Below are 24589 nucleotides of genomic sequence, written 5' to 3' on the forward strand. Positions count from 1 at the left end.
TCTTATGGAAAATAAATATAAAAATACAGTAAGCTTTTCTAAAAGTTATTTTAGAAAGTTACTTTAGTTTTAATAAATGGTACAAGAATATTGCCATGACTACCCAGAGAAGGACCTGATTCTTCCTTTTTTTTAATGGTACTAGGGATAGGACTCAGGGGTACTCTACCACTGAGTTACAATCACAGTCTTTTTAAAATTTCATGTTGAAACAGTGTCACATCTAAGTTGCTGAGGCTGGCCTTGAACTTGTGATCCTTATGCTTCAGCCTCCCGAGTAGCTGGGATTGCCACCTGCACCAACACACCTGGCTGAGGAGATTCTGGCTCTGAATGGTGCTACAGCCATGTAACCCAGGAGTTTTCTTTGATCCCATCAAAGCAACCAGAAGCACAGCTGCAAGTCCCAGCTGTTTCCTGGTGCTCTGCTGGTTCAATGCCATGAAATTCTACTCAACCTCACCTTGGACAAAAGGGACTTATTTTCAATGTGTATATAAAGAAAGGATCCTTATTTTTTTTTTTTTTTACTTCAATGTGATAGGATGATTCGTTAAACAGTTGGGGGAATAATTTCTATGTTTTTTTTTTTAACCTTCAATTCCCTTTTTCAAAGTAAAGTAAAACTCAAGTATGATCCTTATTAACTGTGTTAGCAAAACTTGTAGATTAAATCTGACATGCCCAGATTTCCTTTGATGCATATGAAATACTGTATTATTGAAAGACTTACTTCATTCATAATTTTTGCATTATTCTGGGCCAAAACCATGTTCATTGAGTCCATCAATGTGGAATACTTCAAAGTGTCTGGGTGCTGGCGGTACTTCTTTTCACTAATAATCTCCATGGCTTTCTTGTTTTTCTCAGCTTCCAGGGAGCCCAGAGGGAGCCATCCAATGCCCTTCATGAAGTCAGCATAGTCAGCTTTGTACTGATTCTGCCAAAGAAGAAGAAATGATTCAATGAGGAGAAGAAATCAGAACTTCCCAGAATCATGAGTATATATTTAATATTCCATAACTTCCACTTCAGTTTTCAACCAACAGTATTTTTGTTCCTTTTTATCTTTGTTTACATCTCCTTGCATGAGAAATTAAAAGTAAATGGAAATATCTTTGTGATTTGCTTCTCTTGACACTTTCATAAAGAGTGGTAAGAAATACCAAATCGATCAATTGGCCAAGAGACTATTTTCTCCCTGAGAAAGTGACTATGTGACCTCTCTTACCAAGACTTCCAAGTTCCCTTGGTAAGTAGATTACTTTTGCAAGCCCCATTTCTCTCTTTATCAGTCTTTGATCATCTATATCCAATCCAATCTATATCCCATTCCTTCAGACAACACAGAACCTTCATTGGTTCTTGCTGCAAATTTTATTCGTTTTCTTCTCAACGGCTGTACCATAATTGCTCTCATTCATTCAGGCACTGATGTATCTTTCTGGCAATTAATAGTTCGGGTTTGCATCCCCACAGAGAAATGTAGGCTTGGATTGGGGCTGTCTGCTTTTGATTGGTAATTTAAATTCATTTCTTTCAGCCACCAAATAACCTTGTTAGCCAAATTCCTGGCTCTGAACCCTTCTCTGCCTTCTCTATACTCATTCCAAAAAACAGCCTGTCATTCTCTCCTCAATATATCATCAGTAAGATAGACAATTGCAAAGACAGACATAAGAATGAAGGCAAGTTGGGAGCGAGGAGCTGGAGTTATTGCATTATCTGATTTCTTGCTTTCCTTTTTATTCCCCTATCAGGAGCCTTTAATGCATTTGATTCCCTTTGGTAGACTTTTTTCCTTCAACACTTTCTTCCTGAAACCAAATATTATTTGCACTTGCTGAATTCACAATCCAACCATGTTCACAACAACAGCAGAAAATAAGACTTTAGTTTCTAGAGTTAATCACCATTTTTTAAAAGAAATAAATTTAATGTAAGGTAACAAATCAAATCCCTCATCAGTAATCTGCACATGATTTTCAGGATTTTAAAATGTCATCATTGATAGTCACTCACAACTTGCTTCTTTTTTTTTTTAATATATATTTTTTTGTTGTGGTGCTGAGGATCAAACCCAGCGCCTCTCACATGCTAGGCAAGCACTCTACTGCTGAGCCACAATTCTAGCCCCGTGATTTGCTTATTATCTAGGGTAAATGTTCTGTCAATGTTGTGGCTTTTACATACATCACTTTGAATCTGCATCATATTCTTGGCCAATTCAAAGCTCATGGCGTCAGGAAGCATGTTGTAGGTATGGATCACATTCCTGTAGTTGGCGTTGGTGGCCACTTCCTGAGACTTCTTAGCGGCCACCACACTGAGCATGTCTACTGGCGTGTGGAAGGATGTCTTGGATTTCTCATAGCCCTTCTTGTATTCACGGTCTGACTGCATCTTGGCCACCTGCATGAAGTGCACCAGTTTGGGGTCGTCTTCCAGGCTCCGGAAGCCAATGTGCTTCCCTTTGGCTTGTTCATAGGCTTGCTTGTATTTGTACTGTGGAAGGAGAAGAAAGCGTGGCAATGAAAATGATGAAGGAGAACAAAGGATCATTCACAAGTCACAAGTCGTAGGTAAAGGATTTTAGAGCTCTCCTAAGTTAGTCAGGGAGCTAAGTTTTGTGCTTTAAATTCTATCTTAGACTTGAGTCCACAGAAAGACAGTAACATCAGAGTTAATCAAAGAGATGCAAAACTAAGTTGGCTTAGGGTGTTTGAGAAAGCTGCTCTTCTTGTCCGCTGTCCAAGCACAGAAAAAGCTGCAGGCGTGAATCTTCAGGCTACATCTTTAAAGTTTCAGAGAGCCTGGCCATGGGTCTGCTGGATAAAATGTGTAGACTGCACCATTACCTTTGCTTAGAGTTGTCTGTAAATGATTTGAACACCCAAAAGAAAAATTTGAAAGTAAGACTCGGCTACTTTGTACCTTAAAGAATGAATGAATGATTAGAGAGTGCTTAGACTGGGGGAAGGGAGGCATTATGGTTTAGATAAGAGGTGTCCCCCAAAAGCTCATGTATGAGACAATGCAAGGACTTTCAGAGATAAAGTGAGTAGATTATGAGAGTTGTAACCTAATCAGTGGATTAATCTACTGTTACAGATGAACTGGTGGTAACTACAGGCGGCTAGTGTTTGGCTGGAGGAGGTAAATCACTGGGGATGTGCCTTTGGGGTTTATATTTTGTTTCCGATAAGCAGAGCATTCTCTGCTTTCTGTTGCCATAACCTGAGGTGCTTTCCTCCACTGGGTCCCTCTACCATGATATTTTGCCTCACTTTGGTGCAAAGCTATGGGATCGGCTCTCTATGGAAGAAGATCTCTGAAACCATGAGCCAAACTAAGCTTTTCCTCCTCTAATTGTCCTTGTCAGATCTTTGGTCACAGTGACAAAAAATGCTGACTAAAACAGGTGGGAATTTGTGAGTTACATGGGATGGTGTGCCCACCAAAACTAAACGGAGTTGACCACAGCTCCGCAACACCCACAGGCACAGCTCATTTCTCTCCTTCACTGGGCCCTCAGCAGGCCCAAAGGAAACACTTACGTCACTGGCAATGTCTCGAGAGGCTTTTGCAGCCCTTATTGAGATGGCGTCAGGTCTCAGGTCATATCCTTTCTTCTTTTCTTCTTCCCAGCCAGCTTTGTATAGTTTCTAGACAATGAAACAGAAAAATAATAGCATGTTACTTGGGTTGGAATTGGGATCCTGATTCCAAAGTGGTTGGCAAGTAAAGACAGACATTCCAAAAATATTAGCTCCCTCCCACCTTCTCCCCCATCTACTTACATCACTCATGGTGATTTGGTTTACTCTGGAGAGCAAAATGTCTGGAGTGTCAGGCATGACATGAATGGTGGTCTTGTCTTTGTTCCATTTTTCAGTGTACAGCCTCTGCAACACAAAGGTCAGTGCATGATTTTGTAGCAGGACAAGCTTGTAATCATGCTAGCAAGAGGAAAAGAGTACGTCTCCATGGTAAAAGAGGTTAAATCTGATATCTGATATGGATGAAATAGCAAGACAGCTAAGGAAAATGGATATATAAGAAATGTAACCATCAAACCAGGGGAGCCCTCTTCCACTGGAGAAGCAAATTCCATCCTGCCCCCACCTCACAACTCTATGGAGCTCTTTAGTTCTGTTGCCTCTGCAACATGATGGTGAGAGATGGCCTGAGGTCAATAAGAAGGCTCCCTGGACATGATGAAAGCTATGGAATCCCCTATCAGCACCACCAGAACCACCAGAAAGATGAAGGTGCTGAAGTAGCTTACAGGGGCACAGCCAGGCTCAACAGGAGGAGCTCTTGAGGGCTCCCTGCTGGGGCCAGCAGGTGGCTCTTACCTTATCCATAGTCAGTTTGTTGCTCTTATTCAGTGCCTGTTCCATTGTGTCCATGGAGTACGTGAACTTCAGCTTCTCAGGGTGCTGTCGATACTTCTTCTCACTAAGAATCTCTCCTGCTTTCTTTGCTTTTTCCACCTCCAGGGAGTCTATGGGGACCCAGCCGATCCCTTTCATCCAATTGGTGAAGTCAGATTTGTATAGATTCTTTACAACAAGAATAAAAATTTTCCTTTCAGAAAAAATCCAGGGCTTGCATTTCTTTGTCTGCATGACTTATTCATTAATGAATCAGGAAAAACAGTGAGGGAAGAGTGGAGGGGAGGGAGAATGCCTGATTATTACTCCCTATGGTCTTTTAGGATTAAAAAAACATTTCACAAAATGCATCATATGTTGGGTCAAACATCTAAAGTTTAAAAAGTATTATTTTTATATATCAGATATGTATGTTAAAACATCAACAAAGCTACATGTAGTTCAAATACAACTTCAAGTTCTGCAGGAGGCCCCTGGAGAACAGTGAGCCCAGCATGGAGTGCGTGGCTTTCCTTCCTCTCTCCCACCTCTAGAAATGGACTATGAGCTCTGCTGCCATCTGGTACTTACGTCACTCTGGATCTGCATGGCATTCCTGGAGTGTTCCACATTCAAGGCGTCAGGCAGGAGAGTGTAGTTGTGGAAGGGTTGCTTGTAGTTGGTGTTGGTAGCAACCTCCTGGGATTTCTTTGCAGCTGTCACACTGAACATATCCAAAGGTGTGTGGTACCTGGTCTTGCTGGCTTCGTAGCCTTTCTTATACTCACGATCGGACTGTATTTTGGCCACATTCATGTAGTGAACCAGTTTAGGATCATCTTGAAGACTGAGAAACCCAATTTGCTTGCCTTTGGCTTTCTCATAGGCCTCCTTATATTTGCACTGTTTGAAAGAGAAGAGCAAAGCAAAGTTTGATAGAGTAGATGTCAATGTCTGATAGAAACAGAATTTACATAACAAGCAAAAGCCAAGTTCAGTTTTAATCCAGGTAACATCTAAACTTATTTATTTATTTATTTATTTTAGTATTTTTAAAAAACTAGCAAAATATTTCTAGTGGATGATCTTGGCACCTGTTCACAGGATAATTGAGAATGGAATACTTCATTTGTATCCAGATTATTCACCAGTAGATTCTCTGAATATGCTTAAAGTTCCTCAAAAGTTTTTTAAGTGTTTGATGTGTATTTCTTATCTTGTTTCTATTAATTTCCATTACCTTAAAGTAGTTGCGTAATCATGAGTAAATTTCTGCAAAGCTCTAATACAAACTATTCAACTTGAACAAATTTTTACTCTATTGAGGCATTTATATGAATTCATTGAGAAAATATAACTTAATCTGTAAAGAGTAATTAATTAATAACTTATTATTTAATTTATAATTCTTGGTTTTTACTTCACTTGATTTTTTTATTTATGGAAATTAAGAAATTAAAATAGCATATTCTAATAAAATACTTGAATTTCTTTAAATTTAGTGATATTTTGGTAGGTCAAGACTTTTTCTGGGCAGGATCCAAATAAAAAGGAGTTCTTATGTTCATAATATGTTAATGAGAGCTTCAACTTTTTCACAATGTGGGAAAAAAAGTTTTTTTCTTGATAACAGTTATGTTGAATTTTTAAAGATATCTTATATGAAGCAATGTAAAAAACATCATTGGCATTTAGGATATTAGGAAATATTTGTATATTATAATTTCTTTGCTTCCTTATATAATTCATAGTCTCATCTTCAATTTTCAGATTTTTAAAACATATATGCGTATGTGTGTGTTTGTGTGTGTGTGTGTGTGTGTGTGTGTGTATATATATATATATATATATATAGAGAGAGAGAGAGAGAGAGAGAGAGAACTATTTTCAAATTAGACTTACATCACTAGCAATATTTCTTGAACTCTTTGCAGCAACAATTGGAATAGCATCTGGTCTCAAATCATAGCCCTTAGCAAGGGTTTTCTTCCAGTCTGCTTTATAATGAGCCTTCAAAAATAGGAAAGATTATTTATTATTTGACATTATAAAAAGAGGAATGAAAGAGGATGCCAAAATATTTCTTATAAAACATGTCATAACACATCTTTTCCTATGAAGAGAATTCAGTTAGGCTTATTCATTCATGTTTTACATATATATTAGATTCTTTTTTAAAATGTCAGTAAACTGTACATGCTATAATCTTAACTGATTAAAAACTGTATATGTTGGAGTAACAAAGGAATAAAAAGATAGTTCCTTGAATGTAGGATAACAAAAAATTTTCATTTATTTTTTCACAATTTTCTATATTTTACATAATAATAATAAGTGTGTAATACTTTGGGCAAAGTTTTCATAATAAAGCACTTCAAACTTATAGAGAGACATGGATGCTAAAATAAAAAAATCAGATGTTAATACTACCCAGTTTTAACTGACCTTCATGCTTAAATATTACTTAAAAAATTAGGAAAGAAATTTCAAATGAACCAAAAATCTGGAAATTATTACCAAAAAAATATATTTGGAAATAAACCAGATAAACCTAAAAATGTTAGAAAGAATGACTAAGTCTACTTCTAAAGAAATGAACAGTTATATCTGGGTTTGATTATAATTAAAAAAAAATTTTATAGCTGTAGATGGACAGCATGCCTTTATTTGTTCTTTTTTTTTTATGTGGTGCTAAGGATTGAACCCAGTGTTTCACACACGCTAAGCAAGCACTCTGCCATTGAACTACACATAGCCCCAGCCATGATTATAATTTTATATCAGAATTTTCCAACATTCTTTTTCTAAAAAAGAGAGCCAGGCACAGTGATAAACACCTGTAATCACAGCTACTTGGAAGATTGAGATAGGAGGATTGTAACTTAGTGAGACCTTGTCTCAATATTAAATTTAAAAAGGGGCAGAGGATATAGCTCAGTGGTATAGTGCTTGCCTAGCATGCATGAGGCTCTGAGTTTGATCCCTAGTACCATAATAAATAAATAAAGAAACAAACAAATAAGTAAGAAACAATTCATATAGTGAATTTAAACATCATCACCATTTGTGTGTCTAGACTACCTAAGAGACAGGCTAGCTACATTTAAAAAAAAAAACAGTTTCTGAAGAAAATTGAACTCTTGAAAGTTTCAATAAATAATTGAAACAAAAGTTATACTAAGAAATATTAACCTTTACTACTGACTATGCATTTCTGTATTTTACAATCTTGTCTATCTCATTTTGTTCCTTTTTTCCCTCCAAAATGAAATACCAGTTCCTAGACTGATTTTACCACCCATCAATGAGTCACAGCCCATAGTTTGAAGAAGTCCACATTAAACAAAATTTTATGGTGACCTTTAGTCACATGTTGCATGATAAAGGGCTCAGTTTTCTCCCTTTGAACTACTCAGTGAAAAAGTTATCCAGAACAGGAAGGAGAAGCTCACATAAGCAATATGGCATCATGCCAAATACTCAAATACTCACATCACTCATGTTGAGGGCATTGACCTTGGCTTGAATAAACTGAGGCAATTCAGGGTCAATAGTGTACTTGTGCTTCAGTTTCTCCCCCTCCACCTTGTAGTTCAACTGCAAACAAAGGAGGAAGTGTGCAGATGTCATCAGCTGATGTGACATGAGTTTCACCAAGCACTCACTTCTTTGCAAAAGAAGGCTTTCATTTGTGATTTCCACATACATGGTAATGCCTTACTTTGGCAGGGAAGAGACTCGGGTAACATATTGGTGTTCTCATTCCACTGGACTGTAGCTAGGCAGGGTGGTAGCTCTGTGTTTAAAGTGCTGAGAAAGGCAGACCTGACCTCTTGAAGTTTATAGTCTAGTAGAGGATATAGATAATAAACATGTGAACTATAAACTATAGCTAAAATTTATGATGTGTTGAAAATGGAGTAACTATAGGAGAGGAACAAGGATGTTCATAAAGGTGCTCTGCAGAGGGGACATTTATACTCAGATTTGGAGTAAGGGCAAAAATGCATTCAAGACCCTCAGGCTGGAAATGGCCTGGCCACCTTGAAGATCTGAGAGCAGCCTGAGACCTGGGGCTGGAATGTGCCCAGGGCAGCCAAGAGGGTTAGTCAGGTGGGACAGGCCCTGGAGTGGAGAGAACTTTCAGTCAAGTTAATGAGTTAGGTTTTAAGTTTCAAGGGCAGTTCCTAAGAGGTGTTACATATAAGACCTCTGGCTATTGTTTGAGACACCAGGCAGATAGTCCTGACTATAGGTGTTGCAGTCATCCACATGAGAGATAAGGAAGCCAGTTGTAGGATGTGGCAGCACAAGCACAAGCATCCAGTGAGGTATTTAAGACCTTGACTTAGCAGATGTACAGGATGAGGGGCTTCCCAAGGAGGTCTTACAGGTGACCACCACATTTCTGGCTTCAGTAACCAGGCAGACACTGATGGCATTTTTTAGGACAGGGAAGACTTAATATAGTGAGAATATAGTGTTCCTAGATAACTAGAAAAACTCAATGAGAAGTGACACCACCGTGCTTAGTACAAAATAAATCAAAAGAAACTATACCAATTTATGACCATTGAAATGGGATTCAATCCTTAAACATCTGCAGTAATACAAGGGCAGCGACTACCCTAAGATGTCAAGTCCACTAAAGTGTTCCCCAGTTTCCAAAACCTAGGGCTAAGAACAAAATCACTTTCTTTGCTTTTTACTTACCTCTCTCCTTCTGATGAAGGCATTTAAACAAAACTCTGAAATTACTAAATGATTCAAGCCCAAAGCATTATAATTAGCCTCTGACTGAAACAGCAAGGGTCCTGGAATCTGAAGTGAGACCCAGGATGCCTGCAAATAAACTGCCTATCCCCTCCCCAGAGGCCTTATCCGAAGATTGCCTCTCAGAGCATGAAGCTGTTATGCAAGGGAATTAGGACATTATGCTTCTCTCCTGCGTACCTGGGTAGAACTGTTGCAACTCAGAGTAGCAGATGATAATAGTAATAATGTCATTTCACCATGTATAATGGGTGAGGGTCTGTTTATAAATATCACAAATAGTTAACATTTGGAAAATAAATTTGGAACATACAGGTTTTCCCCTGACTGTCTTTACCTATGTTTTATACCTCTGAAAGTAGTTTATTAGTTAGCATAGATGCATCCTCATGTATTAAATTAAGGATGGTGGAGTGGCTGTCACAGGGGATTATTAATAAACAAATCCTTTGAAGGGAAGCCACTTACATCACTTAGCTGCTTTGTGTTTTGCTGAGCCAAAACCATGCCCATGGAATCAGGCACACTTGTGAACTTGATGGTATCTGGGTGCTGTCTATACTTCCTCTCATTTAGTGCATCGCCTGCTTTCTTGACCTTCTCAACCTCCAGAGAGCCAATAGGGATCCATCCAATGCCTTTGAAGAAGTTGTTGTACTCATCTTTATATACATTCTGTAAAAGAAGAAGCTCATGTGAAGAGGCATCCTAAGGAAGATTCAAGGGATGTTTCTTAGATCTGCATTTCTATCCAAGGAAAATAGACAGCAATTCTTTTCAGTATGCTCGTGTCTGACCATGTCTGTCATAGGGATTATTACCTGGAATTTGATGAGAAGAAAAAGCAGTTCTGTTGTTAGAGTGCATTATACTGCACCAGAAGGGAATCTAGGTCATATATTTCCATGGGTACTGCTGAAAAAAATTTGTCTCTTATGACAGTAGATTGAACTTTCTTTTAGATTTCACTGAAGACTCCAAAACTTTTGAGTTTCATCTACACTGTCTACCTGAGCTATTCCTGATCTAGATGGGTAGAGAGATTTTTATGCAGCACCAATAAGTGAGTTCCATTTCTTCCCTTTACAGAAGACAATTCTTACAGAAATCTGGCTTCTGCAGAAAGAAATGCCCTGAATGTTAAACACCTCCCTGTGCGGCTCTCCATGAATCATGCTGCAAGTATAAAGCCTTCCCAGTTCATTTTAGATGACTCATTACATGGATTTACATAGTTGACAATGTGACCTTGTGTTAAAAAAGAAGAAGAAGAAGAAGAAGAAGAAGAAGAAGAAGAAGAAGAAACAAACAAACAAACAAACCTTCCTAAATTCAGAAAGCATCAATAATTCTCCTCTTTTGCATTATACAGCTATCACCTTAGAAGCAAGCCCACAGGAGCACCTCTGGCTGAGAATCAAGGTGGCTTATGCAGTTAATAGAAGGCAGTCTTACCTTTCATCCATAAATTAACAAAGACAGTGTCAATGATTATAAGCACAAAAAGCCAGCAAAAATATAACTTATCTACCATGCCTTTTTAAACAAATGTTGCTTATATTAAAGTATATTTTTAAAATATCTTATTGTATTGGAAGCCTAATAAAATGGAGAAAAATGATCACCCTCGAAGTACAAGGATCTCTGGGTCTGTCATGATATACATACTTACATCGCTCTGAATTTGATTTGCATTCCTAGTGTGCTCGAGACTCATGGCATCAGGTAGGTATGTGTAATGATGCAACGGTTGTTTGTAGTTGACATTGGTAACCACATCCTGGGCTATCTTTGCAGCTGTAATGCTAACCATGTCCCCAGGTGTGTGGTAGCTGGTTTTGGTATTCTCATAGTTCTTCTTGTATTCACGGTCGGACTGCAACTTTGCCACATTCATATAGTGGACAAGCTTGGGATCATCCTGGAGGCTTCTGAAACCCACATGCTTTCCCTTTGACTTCTCATAAGCTTCTTTGTACTTGTACTGCAGAGGCAGAATTTGGTTAGCAAATTGTTTGATAACAAATATCTGTCCTAAGCACTGGGAACACAAGGGACAGCAATTACATTCACACAGAGAGGCACTGGGAATATCATGACATTTTGGAAGAGTGATCAAGAAATGCAAACCACACCTCGCCTTCTTCAGAAATTTCAGAACTCAGCTGGGATTTCAAGAGAGTGTTATGATAAATTCAAGACCAGCTCTCTTCCATTGCTTTGACTCCTACAGGTGATTTGCATGTAGAACCATAGTTAAAAACAACTCAATTTCCACACCTAAAATGAACATGTCACCTTCTAAATATAAAACCAATATATCTTGGTTTCACAGGGATGTGAATTCTCCTGATTCAATATGTGATTTCACATCATGAATGTGAGTATTAGCTGTGCAGCCTTTGCCTACCTACTGATCAAAACAGTCCCCTTCCAAACTCAGAGATGAAACAGCTATGAATGAATTAAGGGGCTACAGTAAGGGCAGAAACTGCTGCCGGTTTTTCTCATCAGTAAAAACCTATTCTAAAAAGCGAATCTGTTCAAAGTTTATCACTGCTGGGATCAGCAATAGGATGTAGATTGAGCTATCCTATAATAGGTCAAAACCTCAATTTTTGTGTGAGGGAATTCAAATCTACCTAAACCCTACAGACACTGAGCTCCTGCAGTGTAAGTATGCATTGTTAAACAAGGGTTTAGCAAGTGCAAGCAAGGATTATCAAATGATCACTAGGCATATAGTGAGAACATTGGCAATTGCCCCCCCCCCACACACACAAAAAGATATACTTCAAAATTTTGCATTTGACTTAAACTAGAAATGTATTTCATAGCAATGTGCATTATGTGCAAAGTCTTGAAGATGTTTTCAGTACTGTTCCTACGGGGAAAGATAGAGTCCTTATGCCTCCATCTCCTATGTGGGCTGTACACATGGTTGTTTTCTTTCTTAAACCAAGATGGCAGCCCCCGGAATAGTGTGTGACAGTGAACCCTGCAACACATGCAAAATTTTTGAGAGGTGTGGTGGCGCACACCTATAATCCCAGCAGCTCGGGAGCCTGAGGCAGGAGGATCGCGAATTCAAAGCCAGCCTCAGCAACTTAAAGCACTAAGTAACTCAGTGAGACCCTGTCTCTAAATAAAATACAAAATAGGCTGGGGATATGGCTCAGTGGCCGAGTGACCCTGAGTTCAATCCCCAGTACCCCCCCCCCCCAAGAAAAGACGGGAATAAGTGTATATTTAAAAAAAAAATTACAGATGAAGTGGACATCAATTTACCTGTCTCAAAATTATATCCTAAAATAGTGGGCTTTAAAAAATTTTTGGTTTATAAAATACGTACATTTATATAATGTCTGTTCAATCTTTTAAATGTAATTATAATGCAGGCAGTCATTTGAATTTAATGTGTTAGTGTCACTCAGGGTGTTCCCAATGAAAATAAATGTGGGTTGTCAGGAAAATGTGTCAGCAAAGGTAATTTGGGCTATGAATCAGGGGAGAATGCCACTGTCAGATTTATGACAGGGCTACCAAGTGGGGTCAACCGAAAAGAATCAAAAAATGTTGAAAAAGTGACAGGTTTTCAAAACAATCTTTTGTGGAGAATGCGAATGTCATTAATTCAACATATTGTTTTCAATGTGGTATCCATTTAAACAAGCCCACATCTGATTACTTCTTAGCAAGGCAATCACTCAGATTTCACCTAAGACTTTTACTCACATCGCTGGCGATGTTTCTTGATGACTTGGCTGCAGTGATGGGGATAGCATCAGCCAGGACATTGTTGCCCTTGGCTATTAAATCATGCCAGTCCCGTTTATAACAGACCTGGGATGGAAGAGCAAACAAGGGTGTCAGCATGCTGTGCATTAAACAATGGGGGTTGTTTTGTTCCTTTCCAGAAGTAAGCTAAAGGAGTCCCCTCTTGCACACCCTCTTCTAGGAAATCACAGGAGCAAAGTGTCACCCTTTGTGTTTAGCATGAATCAGTCCATTCCTGGACTCTGCACTTTATTCACCCAAAGCTGGTGTTGGCACTTACTAAAAAGAGATCCTGAAAAGCTGGAATAGATCCAGGGAAGAGTAATGAAGATTCTGGAAACCCTGGTATGTAAGGTATGAAAATGAAGCTATTCAGTCTTATGAAAGTAAAGTCAAGAGAAGACCCAGTGATCAGCTTTAGAAATTTTAGGGTGATTGTGAAAAATGAAATAATGATTTTATTTATTTTCATTTTTATGGAGAGTAATAAGCTCCCCCATAAGCAAAACTAGATAAACTAAGTAGAAATTTTAGGGAAATACATAAGAAGAAGGCAATGACCTGTGGTTTTCCTATCTTAAAAAGGGCCAACTCAAGAGGCAAAGAACATTCCCATAGGTCCCCCCTCTACTGGGGGCCATGTGGGAAACTGAGCTACTTAATTATCAAGCCATTCTCTTATTCTAAAATTCTGTTATTTTATTTTCAGCTCTGAGTTTCACACTCTAAAGGTTCTACTTACATCACTGATATTGTAAGCATTGCACTTAGCCTGGATGAACTGTGGAAGATCAGGGCTCATAGTATACTTATGTTTCACATCTTCTCCTTTCGCTTTATATAAGATCTGCAATACACAGACATGAAAATAAAAAACCTTTACACATCATGCTAAAAGAAAAAGGTCCATCAAGTGCACACTTAAAAGGAGTTAATCCTAACACAATCTCCCCTATTTGTGTTGTTAAAAATCATCAAAGGCATTTTCTTACATAAAAAAAATCTTATTATCTTTAGAACTATTCAATAATTATTTTTGTTAAAAGAGCAAAAAATCTTTTAAGTACATAGAAATCTTTGGCTGCTAGAGATGACAGGAAAGTCAATCCAAACATGAAAACTTCACTTGAATAACAAAATTCACCAAAGCCAGATGACTTTATTTTCTTGCCTGTGGAGTTAATAGCTCTAAAAGTTTTGTTTTTGGTTTTTGTTATTTCTAGGGTTTTTCATTCCTAGAGAGGAAATAGCAGTTAACTGAGTCTTTTATTTCTGTTAAAGTCTTTCCCATTCTATCAGTAAATGTATATAATATTTTTCTCATAATGGGCAGGTGCTTATACATGGATCTGGTACTCTCAAAAGGTTTATCATTTTACACTTATCCTATTTTGTCATTGTAAAAATTACATACACTTTTCACAAAAAAACATTGAAGTATCTGACATTGCAATCTTATTGAACCCTCTGGGTAATAGTGAAATAAACGAATATTTCCTAAAACTAAAAGACAGCCAGAATGGTAGATAGATCTTGTCTCTCAGTTGTCATTTTCTTTATACGTCCACTTCCCAGGGCTGACTATGTGAAATATCTTACATAGATGGTGCGAACATACCACAAGTAAAAAAACACACAGTTGATTTTCAAATCAATGCCCAAATACCAAATCATTTATTTTAGGAACCCAAGAATTCTCTTTAATTTCTCACTGCCTTTAGGAACATTATTTAAACATTCCCCAAATTTCATGATTCTACCTTCTAAACATTTCCTTTACTATCATTGCTACTGCCTTAGTTTTTCAATGAAGTCTTCCTTTTGTTTTTTGCAAGATGTCCAATTCAAATGTCTGTCTTGGATCTCTCTCCTCTCCCTTACAGTCTCCTCGTGTCTTTTTCTTTTGCTGGAGTTTTGTATTTTATACATGACTTAATGATGGGACTCCATGGATTAAAAATCTCTAACATCTTCCACCTCCCCCATAGTTTTCAGCCTCTACAAATTAGCATACAGGAGACTGACCATCAGGCTGCAGTCCCGAGCTCTTTCCTGTCCTGGATTCCCTCCTTCCTCCCTGTCTTTGCTGTGCTCCTTTTGTCAGGAGTATGTCCTTCCCACATTTGCCAGGAAATGTCTGGTAGGAGTCACCCCCCACTTTGCTTGTTTGTACTTAACAGCTGCTTCTCCCACAGTTTTCATCTCCATATGGCAACCCTGCTTCTAGAAATGCTTTTTTTCTTATGTTCTCGTCCTATATTCTTGCTAATTCTTTCTTTCTTTCTTTTTTTTTTTTTTTTTTTTGGTGTGGGGAGGACAGTATTGGGGATCACACCAGGGTCTTGTGCATGTGAGGTATGAGCTCTACTACTGTGCTCCATCCCCAGCCCTCCTTAATTCCTATATCTCACTAATTAATCTTCATCAATTTTATGTTTCTGCCATTAGGACATAATACAGTTTCTGGCACATGGTAGGTGTGCAAAAAAATCATTAAATGAATTAATGAGTGAATGCTTTTTGATATTCTTTTAACTCTTCTCTATGCCAAACTTTTCCTTAGAGGATTTTGACTTTAGCCAGGTCATATATATTGCTCACAGACAGGCAGACAACACAAATCTCCACCAAGGCATGAGTTTAAGTGTCTCTTTTCATATGCTGAACTCTGAGAAGCAAAACATACATTCATTTGTAGTATTTCACCATATTAATGTTTTATATATGAAAAACAAATATGAACAATTAATATAGAATAAAAATCAATGAATTTGTCACAATAAAATGTCTTTGATTTAAGCTTAAATTCTGTGTGTGTACATATGGGTAGTATTAGAATTTTTTGCACCAAGTCCAATGTACCCAATAACAAGGTCTTTTCAAGGCAGATTTTTTTAAAAAAAAAGTTTAAAGAAAGGTAAAGGAATAAATTTTTAAGAAAAAAGAAAATTTTAGTGCCTGACCTAAAAATAACTGTAAGGTTATCTTTAAATTAAATACACAATAAAGTTAAAATGAAAAGATACTGGTGCAGAGGAATAAAAGCCCCGGACTGCCAGCTCTCCCCTCCACACCTTCTGCCGGCTCTTTGTACTCACATCGCTGACTTGCTGTGTGTTCTGCTTTGCCTGGACCATTACTGGGGAGTCCACGATGCTGGTAAACTTGAGGGTGTCGGGATGTTGCCTGTACTTCTTTTCATTCAGGGCATCTCCAGCCTTTTTAACTTTTTCTAAGTCGAGACTGCCAATAGGTATCCAGCCGATGCCTTTCATCCAGTTGTTGTAGTCCTCCTTGTAGGTGTTCTACAGCATGGGAGAAGAGAGGCGTGAGGACCCAGCAGGCTCAGAACCTAAGGGGGATTTCCTCGTGGGAGCACCTGTCACTTACATCACTCTGGATCTGCATCATGTTTTTGGACAACTCCAGGTCCATGGCGTCTGGCAGGTAGGTGTAATGATGGAGAGAATGCTTATAGTTGACATTGCTGATGACATCCTGAGCTTTCTTGGCTGCCACGACATTGAACATGTCGTGAGGAGTGTTGAATTTGGTCTTCGTCTTTTCATAGTCTTTTTTATATTCCCGATCAGACTGTATCTTGGCCACATTCATATAATGAACCAGTTTGGGGTCATCTTGGAGACTTTGGAAGCCGACCATCTTCCCTTTAGCTTTCTCATAATCTTTTTTGTATTGAACCTATTGGACACAGAGGAGGGCATATCTTAAAAGATTTTACTGAGCAATGAGGCCATGATTCAAGTTAATTAAGTTTTACAGAAATTACTATTCTTTGATAAACAATTAGCTAGTCAGTGTGCATATAGTTATCCTTCAGGAGAACTATTTCCAGGATCCTACCCACCCCACCTCAGATGACAAAATCGAGTCCCTTTTATAAAATGGCACAGTACTTGCATATAACCTGTGGATACCATCATTTATACTTTAAATCATCTTTAGATTATTTATAATACCTAACACAATGTAAATGCTATTTAAAAAGCATTTATTGGGGCTGGTGTTGTGTGGCTCAGTGGTAGAGCACTCGCCTAGCATGCACGAGGCACTGGGTTCAATCCTCAGCACCACATAAATGTAAAATAAAAATATTGTGTCTACCTAAAGCTAAAAAATAAATATTTTTTAAAAAGCATTTATTTAAGAAATAATGATCAGAAAAATTACATGTTTAATATGGATTCATTCCCCCCACCCCGGCACTGGGGATTGAACCCAAAGGCAATCTACCACTGAGATACATCATTCAGCTCTTTTTAGTTTTTTATTTTGAGCCAGTTTGGCCTTGAACTTGCAGTCCTCCTGCCTCAGCCTTCAAAGTAGCAGGGATTCCAGGTATGTGCCACCACGCCTATCTTTTTAAAAATATTTTTAATCCAAAGTTGGTTGAGTCTGTGGATATGGAATCCAAAGAGATGAAGGGCCAACTGTACTTTGAAATGTAGCCTGTTAATATAAAAATGTTTAGAATCCATCTGGGTGTCCATAGCTTCTTCTGCCCACCCAAGAGAGGTTGGGATGGGGATGCTACCATATTTCATATCAGTGATAAGTCTCTATAATGCTCCTGTCCATTTGGACATCAGGAGAGAAGAATGGAAAGTTAAATATTTCACTATCTCTTCCAATTGGGTTGAAGCCCCAAGTTCTTGGCTGTTTGATTAGCCAGAATTTAGTAACAGAAATTTGATGTTCCTCATTACTCAAAGGGAGACCCAGAATGAGCCAGTAGTGGTGAATGTTAATGGGCTCCAAATAATACAGAGAGGTGAACTGAGTATCCCTGGGGAGAACTGGAGAGGACCCTGAGGAACAGAGGCAGAGATGAGGAAATATTTGTGGGGCATAGGGTGGTAGAGGAAAACACCCACAGAGAAAGGGTTAGTGGGAAATTCTGGGTGGTGGGGTTTCTCAGGACAAGAATAGTGTTGTTTAATTGAAAAGTATCTACATTGGTGCAATGCAAATCTCTAGTTGTGTCTGGTTGGACATAGTTGTGCTTGGCATTTTCAAGGAAATCAAAACCAAAGGGCTGTTCCATCTCTGAGTCATGCAGAACAAAAGGAGAAGTAGATCTACCAGAGGTGAGCTCAAGTAAAACTATCCTTTGTGATCTAGGAGCCAGAGGTGATGGCAAAAGCAAAGACCTCAGTGTTTGTAGTATTAGTGGGGGTGGGGATTTTATTTCCTATAGGACAACAGGTGGGGCCATGAACCAATTTCATTTAAATCTGAAAGAGCGAAAGTGACTTCAGTTCACATCTGGGAAAGAAAATTATTATTATTATTTTGGCAGTACTTGTGGATGCTAAGCACATGCTCTGCTACTGAGTTACACTCTCAACTCCTTAAAATTCTTTCCTTTCATGGAAATTAATGACTCCTAGGGGGTATGAAACGGAAGGCCAATTCACCAATCTCTAGACATAATGAAGGAAAAAGAGAGAAAAAGGGAAAGAGGGCAATCACATAAATTAAGAAAGTTTAAAGATAAAATTTTATCATCAGGATGACTTAAATGGTAAATTGCTTCTTCATTTCCATAAAAGAGGCAATGTGAATTTGGGCAGAAATGTAGATAATGATCTTAAATGAAGGGCCCTGATGAGAACTCATCAGAAGGTTACCCTAATCCAGTCCTCCAAGATCATTCATATCTGAACTTTCTTTCCTGAACAGTTTTCAGCCAGATTTGCTTCTGGCCAGGGACTTCTGGCCACCCATCTGGCCCCTAAGCCCCCTACCTGTGTTTTCTAGTTACACATGTGGCCTCAGCTGGACTTACGTCACTCGCCGCGTGCCTGGCGGCTTTGGCAGCTTTGATGGGAATGGCGTCAGTTCGCAGGTCATACCCCTTCTTGCTCAAGTCCTTCAGGTCTGCCTTGTACAAGTTCTGAAAGAAAACCATCATTTGAGTTTCACCCCAAGGTTCACGTTAGCAGAGGTTGGACACGCGTCAGCCTGAGTCTATATGCGCACCTCGCTGATATTATAGGCATTCACTTTAGCCTGAATGAACTGCGGCAGGTCAGCTGGCAGGTTGTATTTGTGCAGAACTTCCTCTCCTTTGGCTTTGTAAGCAATCTAGAAGGAAAAAAAGTCTATAAATAAATCAAATAAACCTTTAGGAGAAATAAGCATTTAAGATCATAGGAAAATAATTTCAGCAGGATCATTTTACACAGGGGTGGTTTTAGGAAAGGCTCTCTGTATTGTCCATATTCATCTGCACATACCTGTAGGCATTTAAGGTCACAAGTGCAGTTGCAAAGGGTCCTATCTCAGTGCTGCTTCAGTCTTGGCAAAGATTCCTTGGTATGCATTAAGAATCTCAGGACCTACCTAGAGGGGCACCTGGTGGACCTTAGTCCAGGAAGGTGACCTCATGAAATTGTTAACTGCAGACACTTTTCTGCACATAGGAAAGGCTAACAGGGGGAAATACACCAGCCACTTCCATGGGTGACTAAAGGGATTTAGGGATGTTTTTGTCTCTATGAATTTTGTTCTAAATCTGACTTAAAACATACTTCTTCAATTTGATGCGGTGCCTATATTTATTCTTTCTGTTCATTAAGAGAAGTCCCTCATACCTTTTCCTTAGAGTAATGCCAAGGGATGAAACAATAGTCATTATGTACAGTATTGTATACATAATTCCCTGAAGATCTGAATGAGGTCTGCTTTATTAATGAACAGGTGGAAAATTATGCAGTTTCTCATGTAAGCAAGGCTCTTTAGATTGTGTAATGCTGCAGGTGGTCAGTACATTTGAAATACAAACACATTTATATTAGTTAACAGTGATCAAAATATTGATAGATGAACACTTACATCGCTCCTTTGGGCCTGGTTTATTTTAGACTGTACTATAATTGGAGCATCTTCAATTGAGGTAAACTTGAGTGTGTCTGGATGTTGGCGATATTTTTTCTGTTTGGTAAATCAAAAAGAGGAAATTGTGTTACTTTCACTGAAGTCTAACATCTCAAAATCTTTGAACTTTATTTTGGAGAGAAAATATAAAAATGTAAACATATCAGAGTCTTGATTGGCTTGGACAAAAAAAAAGAATACAATACAAAATTAATGTTTTAAAAAAATCATTTTCATTATGGGTGGTTTGGGAGAACAGATCATATAACTCAGGAACTGGACTTACACTGCTCCCTCAATTTCTTGCTTCTAACAAGAAAAAAGGTACTACGCAGGGTCCAGAAACATCACAGAATTTTCTCAAGGATTAACAGATAAGCAAACAAGGAGATTTGGGTTTCTTTGCATGACACTGTCAAGTTCTTAGGAATGTCACTCAGCTGGGGTTTACTAATGAGACAGCAGACACTTGCTTTGCAAGCCTTACTTTGATTTAAATATAGGTTATCACTGAAGGGCTGAAGAGGCCAAGAAAAGGGACTCTTGGAAGGTAGCCCAATTGGGAACTGGCAACTTTTGGCCACTCTTATTCCCATATCTTCTCTATTTTCCCAATCCTTATCCTTTGTGTGTCTCATACACCCGACTGCTGCATACATAGTAACGACATTTTTTCAACTTTGGACTTCTAAAAAACCACCAAGCCAAACAACTTTTTCTTGAAAATTCCAAGTAGGCAAAGTTGTGCTTTATTCTTTTTAAATTAATTAATTAGTTAGTTAGTTTGTGGTGCTGGGGGTCAAACCCAGGGCCTTATGCATACTAGGCAAGCACTCTACCAACTGAGCTATATCCCCAGTCTGGCAAAGTTGTTTTTGCCAAAACCAAACAAAAGCACAATATAAGAAGAATAAAAACTTGAGCCTGAAGGACAACTGTTACTCAGCACCTCTGTGCTTTATGAAATCTGTTCTCCCTGATAGACATGTCTATCTGACAACCCACAGTGGCAGTTTTTGGTCTTGACAGAGAAGGGACAAATAACCATGTTGCTAAGAGCCTGAATTTGAAGACTGTTCCTTCCTAGACTGAAAAATAACTTGCATGCTACTTCAGATCCACCAAGAATACAAGATGGCGTATAATTCTTCAAAGAATATTTATGTATCAGTTTCTTTATTCAAAATCATCACAAACTGGAAATAATCCACGCATTCACCATCTGGTTAAGAACTCATCAACATGTGGTATATACATACAAAGGAATACTACTTAATTAAGAAAAAGAAATGATTTTAAATATAGACAGAAATGCAAATAACCTCAAAACCATCATGAGAAGCAAAAGAATCCATATTAAAAAGAAAAATTTAGAATAGTTAAAACTATAGAGACAAGTAGCTCTGCTATTGCCAATTATATTTTCTAGAATGGTTAAAAATATGGAGACAGAAAGTAGATCAGCTGTGGGTCTAAAGATGGGCATAGGATATTTTGAGAAACTTTTTATAGTATTGATAGCATTTAAAATTACTTTGTGGCTGGGTGCAGTGGCTCACACATGCAATCCCAGCAGCTCTGGAGGCTGAGGCAGGAGGATTGTGAGTTCAAAGCCAGCCTCAGAAAAAGTGAGGCGCTAAGCAACTCAGTGAGACCCTGTCTCTAAATAACATACAAAAAATAGGGCTGGGAATGTGGCTCAGTAGTCAAGTGCTCCTGAGTTTAATTCTCTACACCGCCACCCTTCAAAAAAGTAAAATTAATTTGTGGTGATGACTGCACAGTTATATGAGTTTATAAAAATTTGTCAAGGAATATGCGTAAATATGCTTAAAAATATTTTTGTGGTACAAAAAATACACCTTAATAAAATAATTAGAACTATTTCTATTATAAATAGTATGAATGATTTTGGTAAATAAGTACGCTTATCTACCTGAATAACTAACTCATGCATGTGGTAAGTTTTTCTCAGCAAAAATAATCAGAGAATGAGGCAGAAAGGAAGCATTTTCCATGGCTTTGAAAGTTGCAGCAGGACACATTCAGACCTCTCCCAACAGCCCAGCAACTTTACCTCATTAAGGATGTCTGAAGCCCGCTTGGCCTTTTCCATTTCCAAGGACCCAAAAGGCACCCAGCCGCAGCCTTTCATCCAGCTATTATAGTCAGCTTTGTATTCCACCTAAAACACCAAGAGGAAAGTGACTTTTCTTTACTCACTGCCAACCTTCTTACATAAATCAGTAACATGGTACTCAGGATGTTTTAGGATCTCTGACCTGCTCCCTCACTCCACACGGGAAGGTTAACATAGACACTTTTTTGGTGAGAGATTTTAACAGCCCTGAGGCTTTTTTTCTTTTCTTCTAGTTGGCTTAGGTACCATTTTATCCTTATTTCCAACTTAATAGAAATTTGTGGAATTATGATTCTAATCCTGAAAAATGCTCAATTCAAAGCCGTGTTTCAAAGAATAAATGGAAAAAAATATTTAGATGATCAGATGTCACCTGTCTGCTCCCTGGAACTCTAGCATGTTTCTAGAGTCAAATTAGCCCTGATGGTCACATTGAAGGTGATAATTTTGCTCATTTTTTAGTTAGATAAGACTTGGTAGTAGTTGTGGTGAGCAGTGACTGAAATTGGGGGGTCTCTGATGACTTCAGGGCTGTGGTGCTCCTGCTGCCTGGGAATGTTTCTGTGCAAGGGTACAGGATGCCTAGTTGCTATGGTGACTCCCGGCCCAAAGAGGCTATGTGCAAGAGTCTTATCAGCTTTGACCCTAATCTCAGTCACTGCTCTCCCATTCTCTGTCACCGCTCTCCATAAGTAGTTACTTATCCTAGGCATTTGTATATATTATACTTCATATGTACTGGTCAGTTTAGGAGTATGTCTACACTGGCCAATGAAACACTTTAACATAGTCTGACTCATTAATTTTCATAAGCAAGCAGTTAATGTTTGGAATTGGTCTTATTTGGGGGACAGTTCCTTGACACTTTTAAAATAAAGATTCACTCTGTCTGGCTCTAGATGGTACCTAAAATTTATATTCTAGACACAAAATTCAAATTGATATTCTTTAGTGTGGTCCTTGCAACTACAATTTTAAAAATGAAGAAAGCATTTGGTTTCTGCCCTTGAGAGGCTTATAATCTATTTGTCATGAAGAAACAGAGAAATACAGAAATACAAAAAAGACAATAATATGATTGTTAGGTAAAATTACACAGCCAGTGGAGAAAACAGTATGATATTTTCTCATAAAATACATATATTATGATATTTTCTCATTTTATATATAAATCGAGTGTGGTGGCATGCACCTATGATCTTAGCAGCTTGGGAAGCTGAGGCAGGAGGATAGTGAGTTCAAAGCCAGCCTCAGCAAAAGCAAGGCACTACGCAACTCAGTGAGACCCTGTCTCTAAATAAATACAAAATAGGGGTGGGAATGTGGCTCAGTTGTTGAGTGCCCTTGAGTTCAATCCCTGGTACCCACCCCACACCCCCCAAAATGGCAAAGATGGTCAATTTTATGTTACATGTAATCTCCATTTTTTAAAAATGTAATTGTTAGGATAAAGTATTTGATTCTATAGCTTACATTAATTTGGCTAGTTATGATATGCAGAAAAACTTAATTATAAAAAGTGATTTTTGCAAAGGATATATTTTTTCAGACAAAATAGTGATTATGTAAATTATTGATAATAATGAATCTAGTCAGGTATGGTGGGTGCCGCACACCTATAATTCTAGTGACTCAAAAAAGGTTAGAGGTGTAATTACATGATAGAGCATCCCTGGGGTCAATGCCCAGTACTGAAAAAATATATATATATACATATGATAAATGTGACAATTATGATAATAATGTTTCTTGAGAGCTTACCAAGGCTTTGATACCATGCTAAGTATTTGGCATCCACTTAATTCCTCCAAACTATGTTTTTGTTTTATTCCAATTAACCAGAGGAGGAGTACAGACTCAGCAAGATTGATAACTTTCCCAAAGGGAAATAGTAGTGGAGTGCATGCCAGACCAAGGGTCCCTAACCCTGAAGGGTATGTTCCCGTAGAACCACTTGGGCAACTTCCATTACCTATTTGCTCACACACGGAGGACAACACAGATGCCTCTGGGAAGTACCCAAGCATCACTCGATGTAGGAATCCCTTTTGGTGTCTACCTTCCAAAGAGGGAATAGAGAAAGGCCATTCACTCACATCGCTCTGTAGCGCGTAGGCCTTCTTGGCAAGGTCCACGTTGATGCTGTCGGGTGGGTAGCTGTAGTTGTGTAAGATGTGCTTATAGTCTGCATCACTGGCGATTGCCTGAGATTTCTTAGCTTGAGTGACTTGGAGCATATCAAGAGGTGTCGTGTAGACAGTTTTTGACTTCTCATAGTCCTTACGATATTCACGCTGCAAAATGGAGATGATCATTTATTACCACACATCCTCAGTGGATTTCCAAGAATGTACAGAAAATGGAATTTAGACAAATGGGTACAAACATCTGAGTAGTGACTTGGCCCCTAAATTTGCTTATATGTCAACCATCATTGAAATGCCCCAGAAAAAGCACACAGGGATGGATCTTTCTAAAGATTTTTAGATCGAAAAAACAGCTACCAGACTCACAGAAGACATCAGCAAGGGCTACAGCTTCTGCTTAAGCCAGCATTATTTAAAAATAGGTTTTCCCAAGGACTACTAGTAAGCATTCTTTCTATTCATGCAATCTAGCCTTT

At 38.4% G+C, this 24589-nt stretch overlaps 1 protein-coding gene across 28 annotated transcripts in view; it reads right to left on the reverse strand.

The window, feature by feature from the left end:
* The window catches only part of NEB (nebulin), a 215778-nt gene that overhangs the window by 153847 nt on the left and 37342 nt on the right, over window positions 1-24589 (reverse strand). For all 28 annotated transcript variants that reach the window (XM_081262451.1, XM_081262441.1, XM_081262444.1 and 25 more), the window contains 19 exons: window positions 24063-24260; window positions 21904-22011; window positions 19785-19883; window positions 18930-19034; window positions 18736-18843; window positions 16317-16628; window positions 16025-16231; window positions 13669-13773; window positions 12885-12992; window positions 10822-11133; window positions 9618-9824; window positions 7869-7973; window positions 6279-6386; window positions 4968-5279; window positions 4359-4565; window positions 3801-3905; window positions 3558-3665; window positions 2194-2505; window positions 734-940 (listed from right to left, as the gene is read on the reverse strand). In XM_081262451.1, the coding sequence (XP_081118577.1) occupies window positions 734-940; window positions 2194-2505; window positions 3558-3665; window positions 3801-3905; window positions 4359-4565; window positions 4968-5279; window positions 6279-6386; window positions 7869-7973; window positions 9618-9824; window positions 10822-11133; window positions 12885-12992; window positions 13669-13773; window positions 16025-16231; window positions 16317-16628; window positions 18736-18843; window positions 18930-19034; window positions 19785-19883; window positions 21904-22011; window positions 24063-24260 (3333 nt within the window). The remainder of the gene's footprint in view (window positions 1-733; window positions 941-2193; window positions 2506-3557; window positions 3666-3800; window positions 3906-4358; window positions 4566-4967; window positions 5280-6278; window positions 6387-7868; window positions 7974-9617; window positions 9825-10821; window positions 11134-12884; window positions 12993-13668; window positions 13774-16024; window positions 16232-16316; window positions 16629-18735; window positions 18844-18929; window positions 19035-19784; window positions 19884-21903; window positions 22012-24062; window positions 24261-24589) is intronic.

This window comes from Spermophilus citellus (assembly GCF_964194105.1).
Source record: "Spermophilus citellus genome assembly, chromosome: 11".
NCBI classification, from domain to species: Eukaryota; Metazoa; Chordata; class Mammalia; order Rodentia; family Sciuridae; genus Spermophilus; species Spermophilus citellus.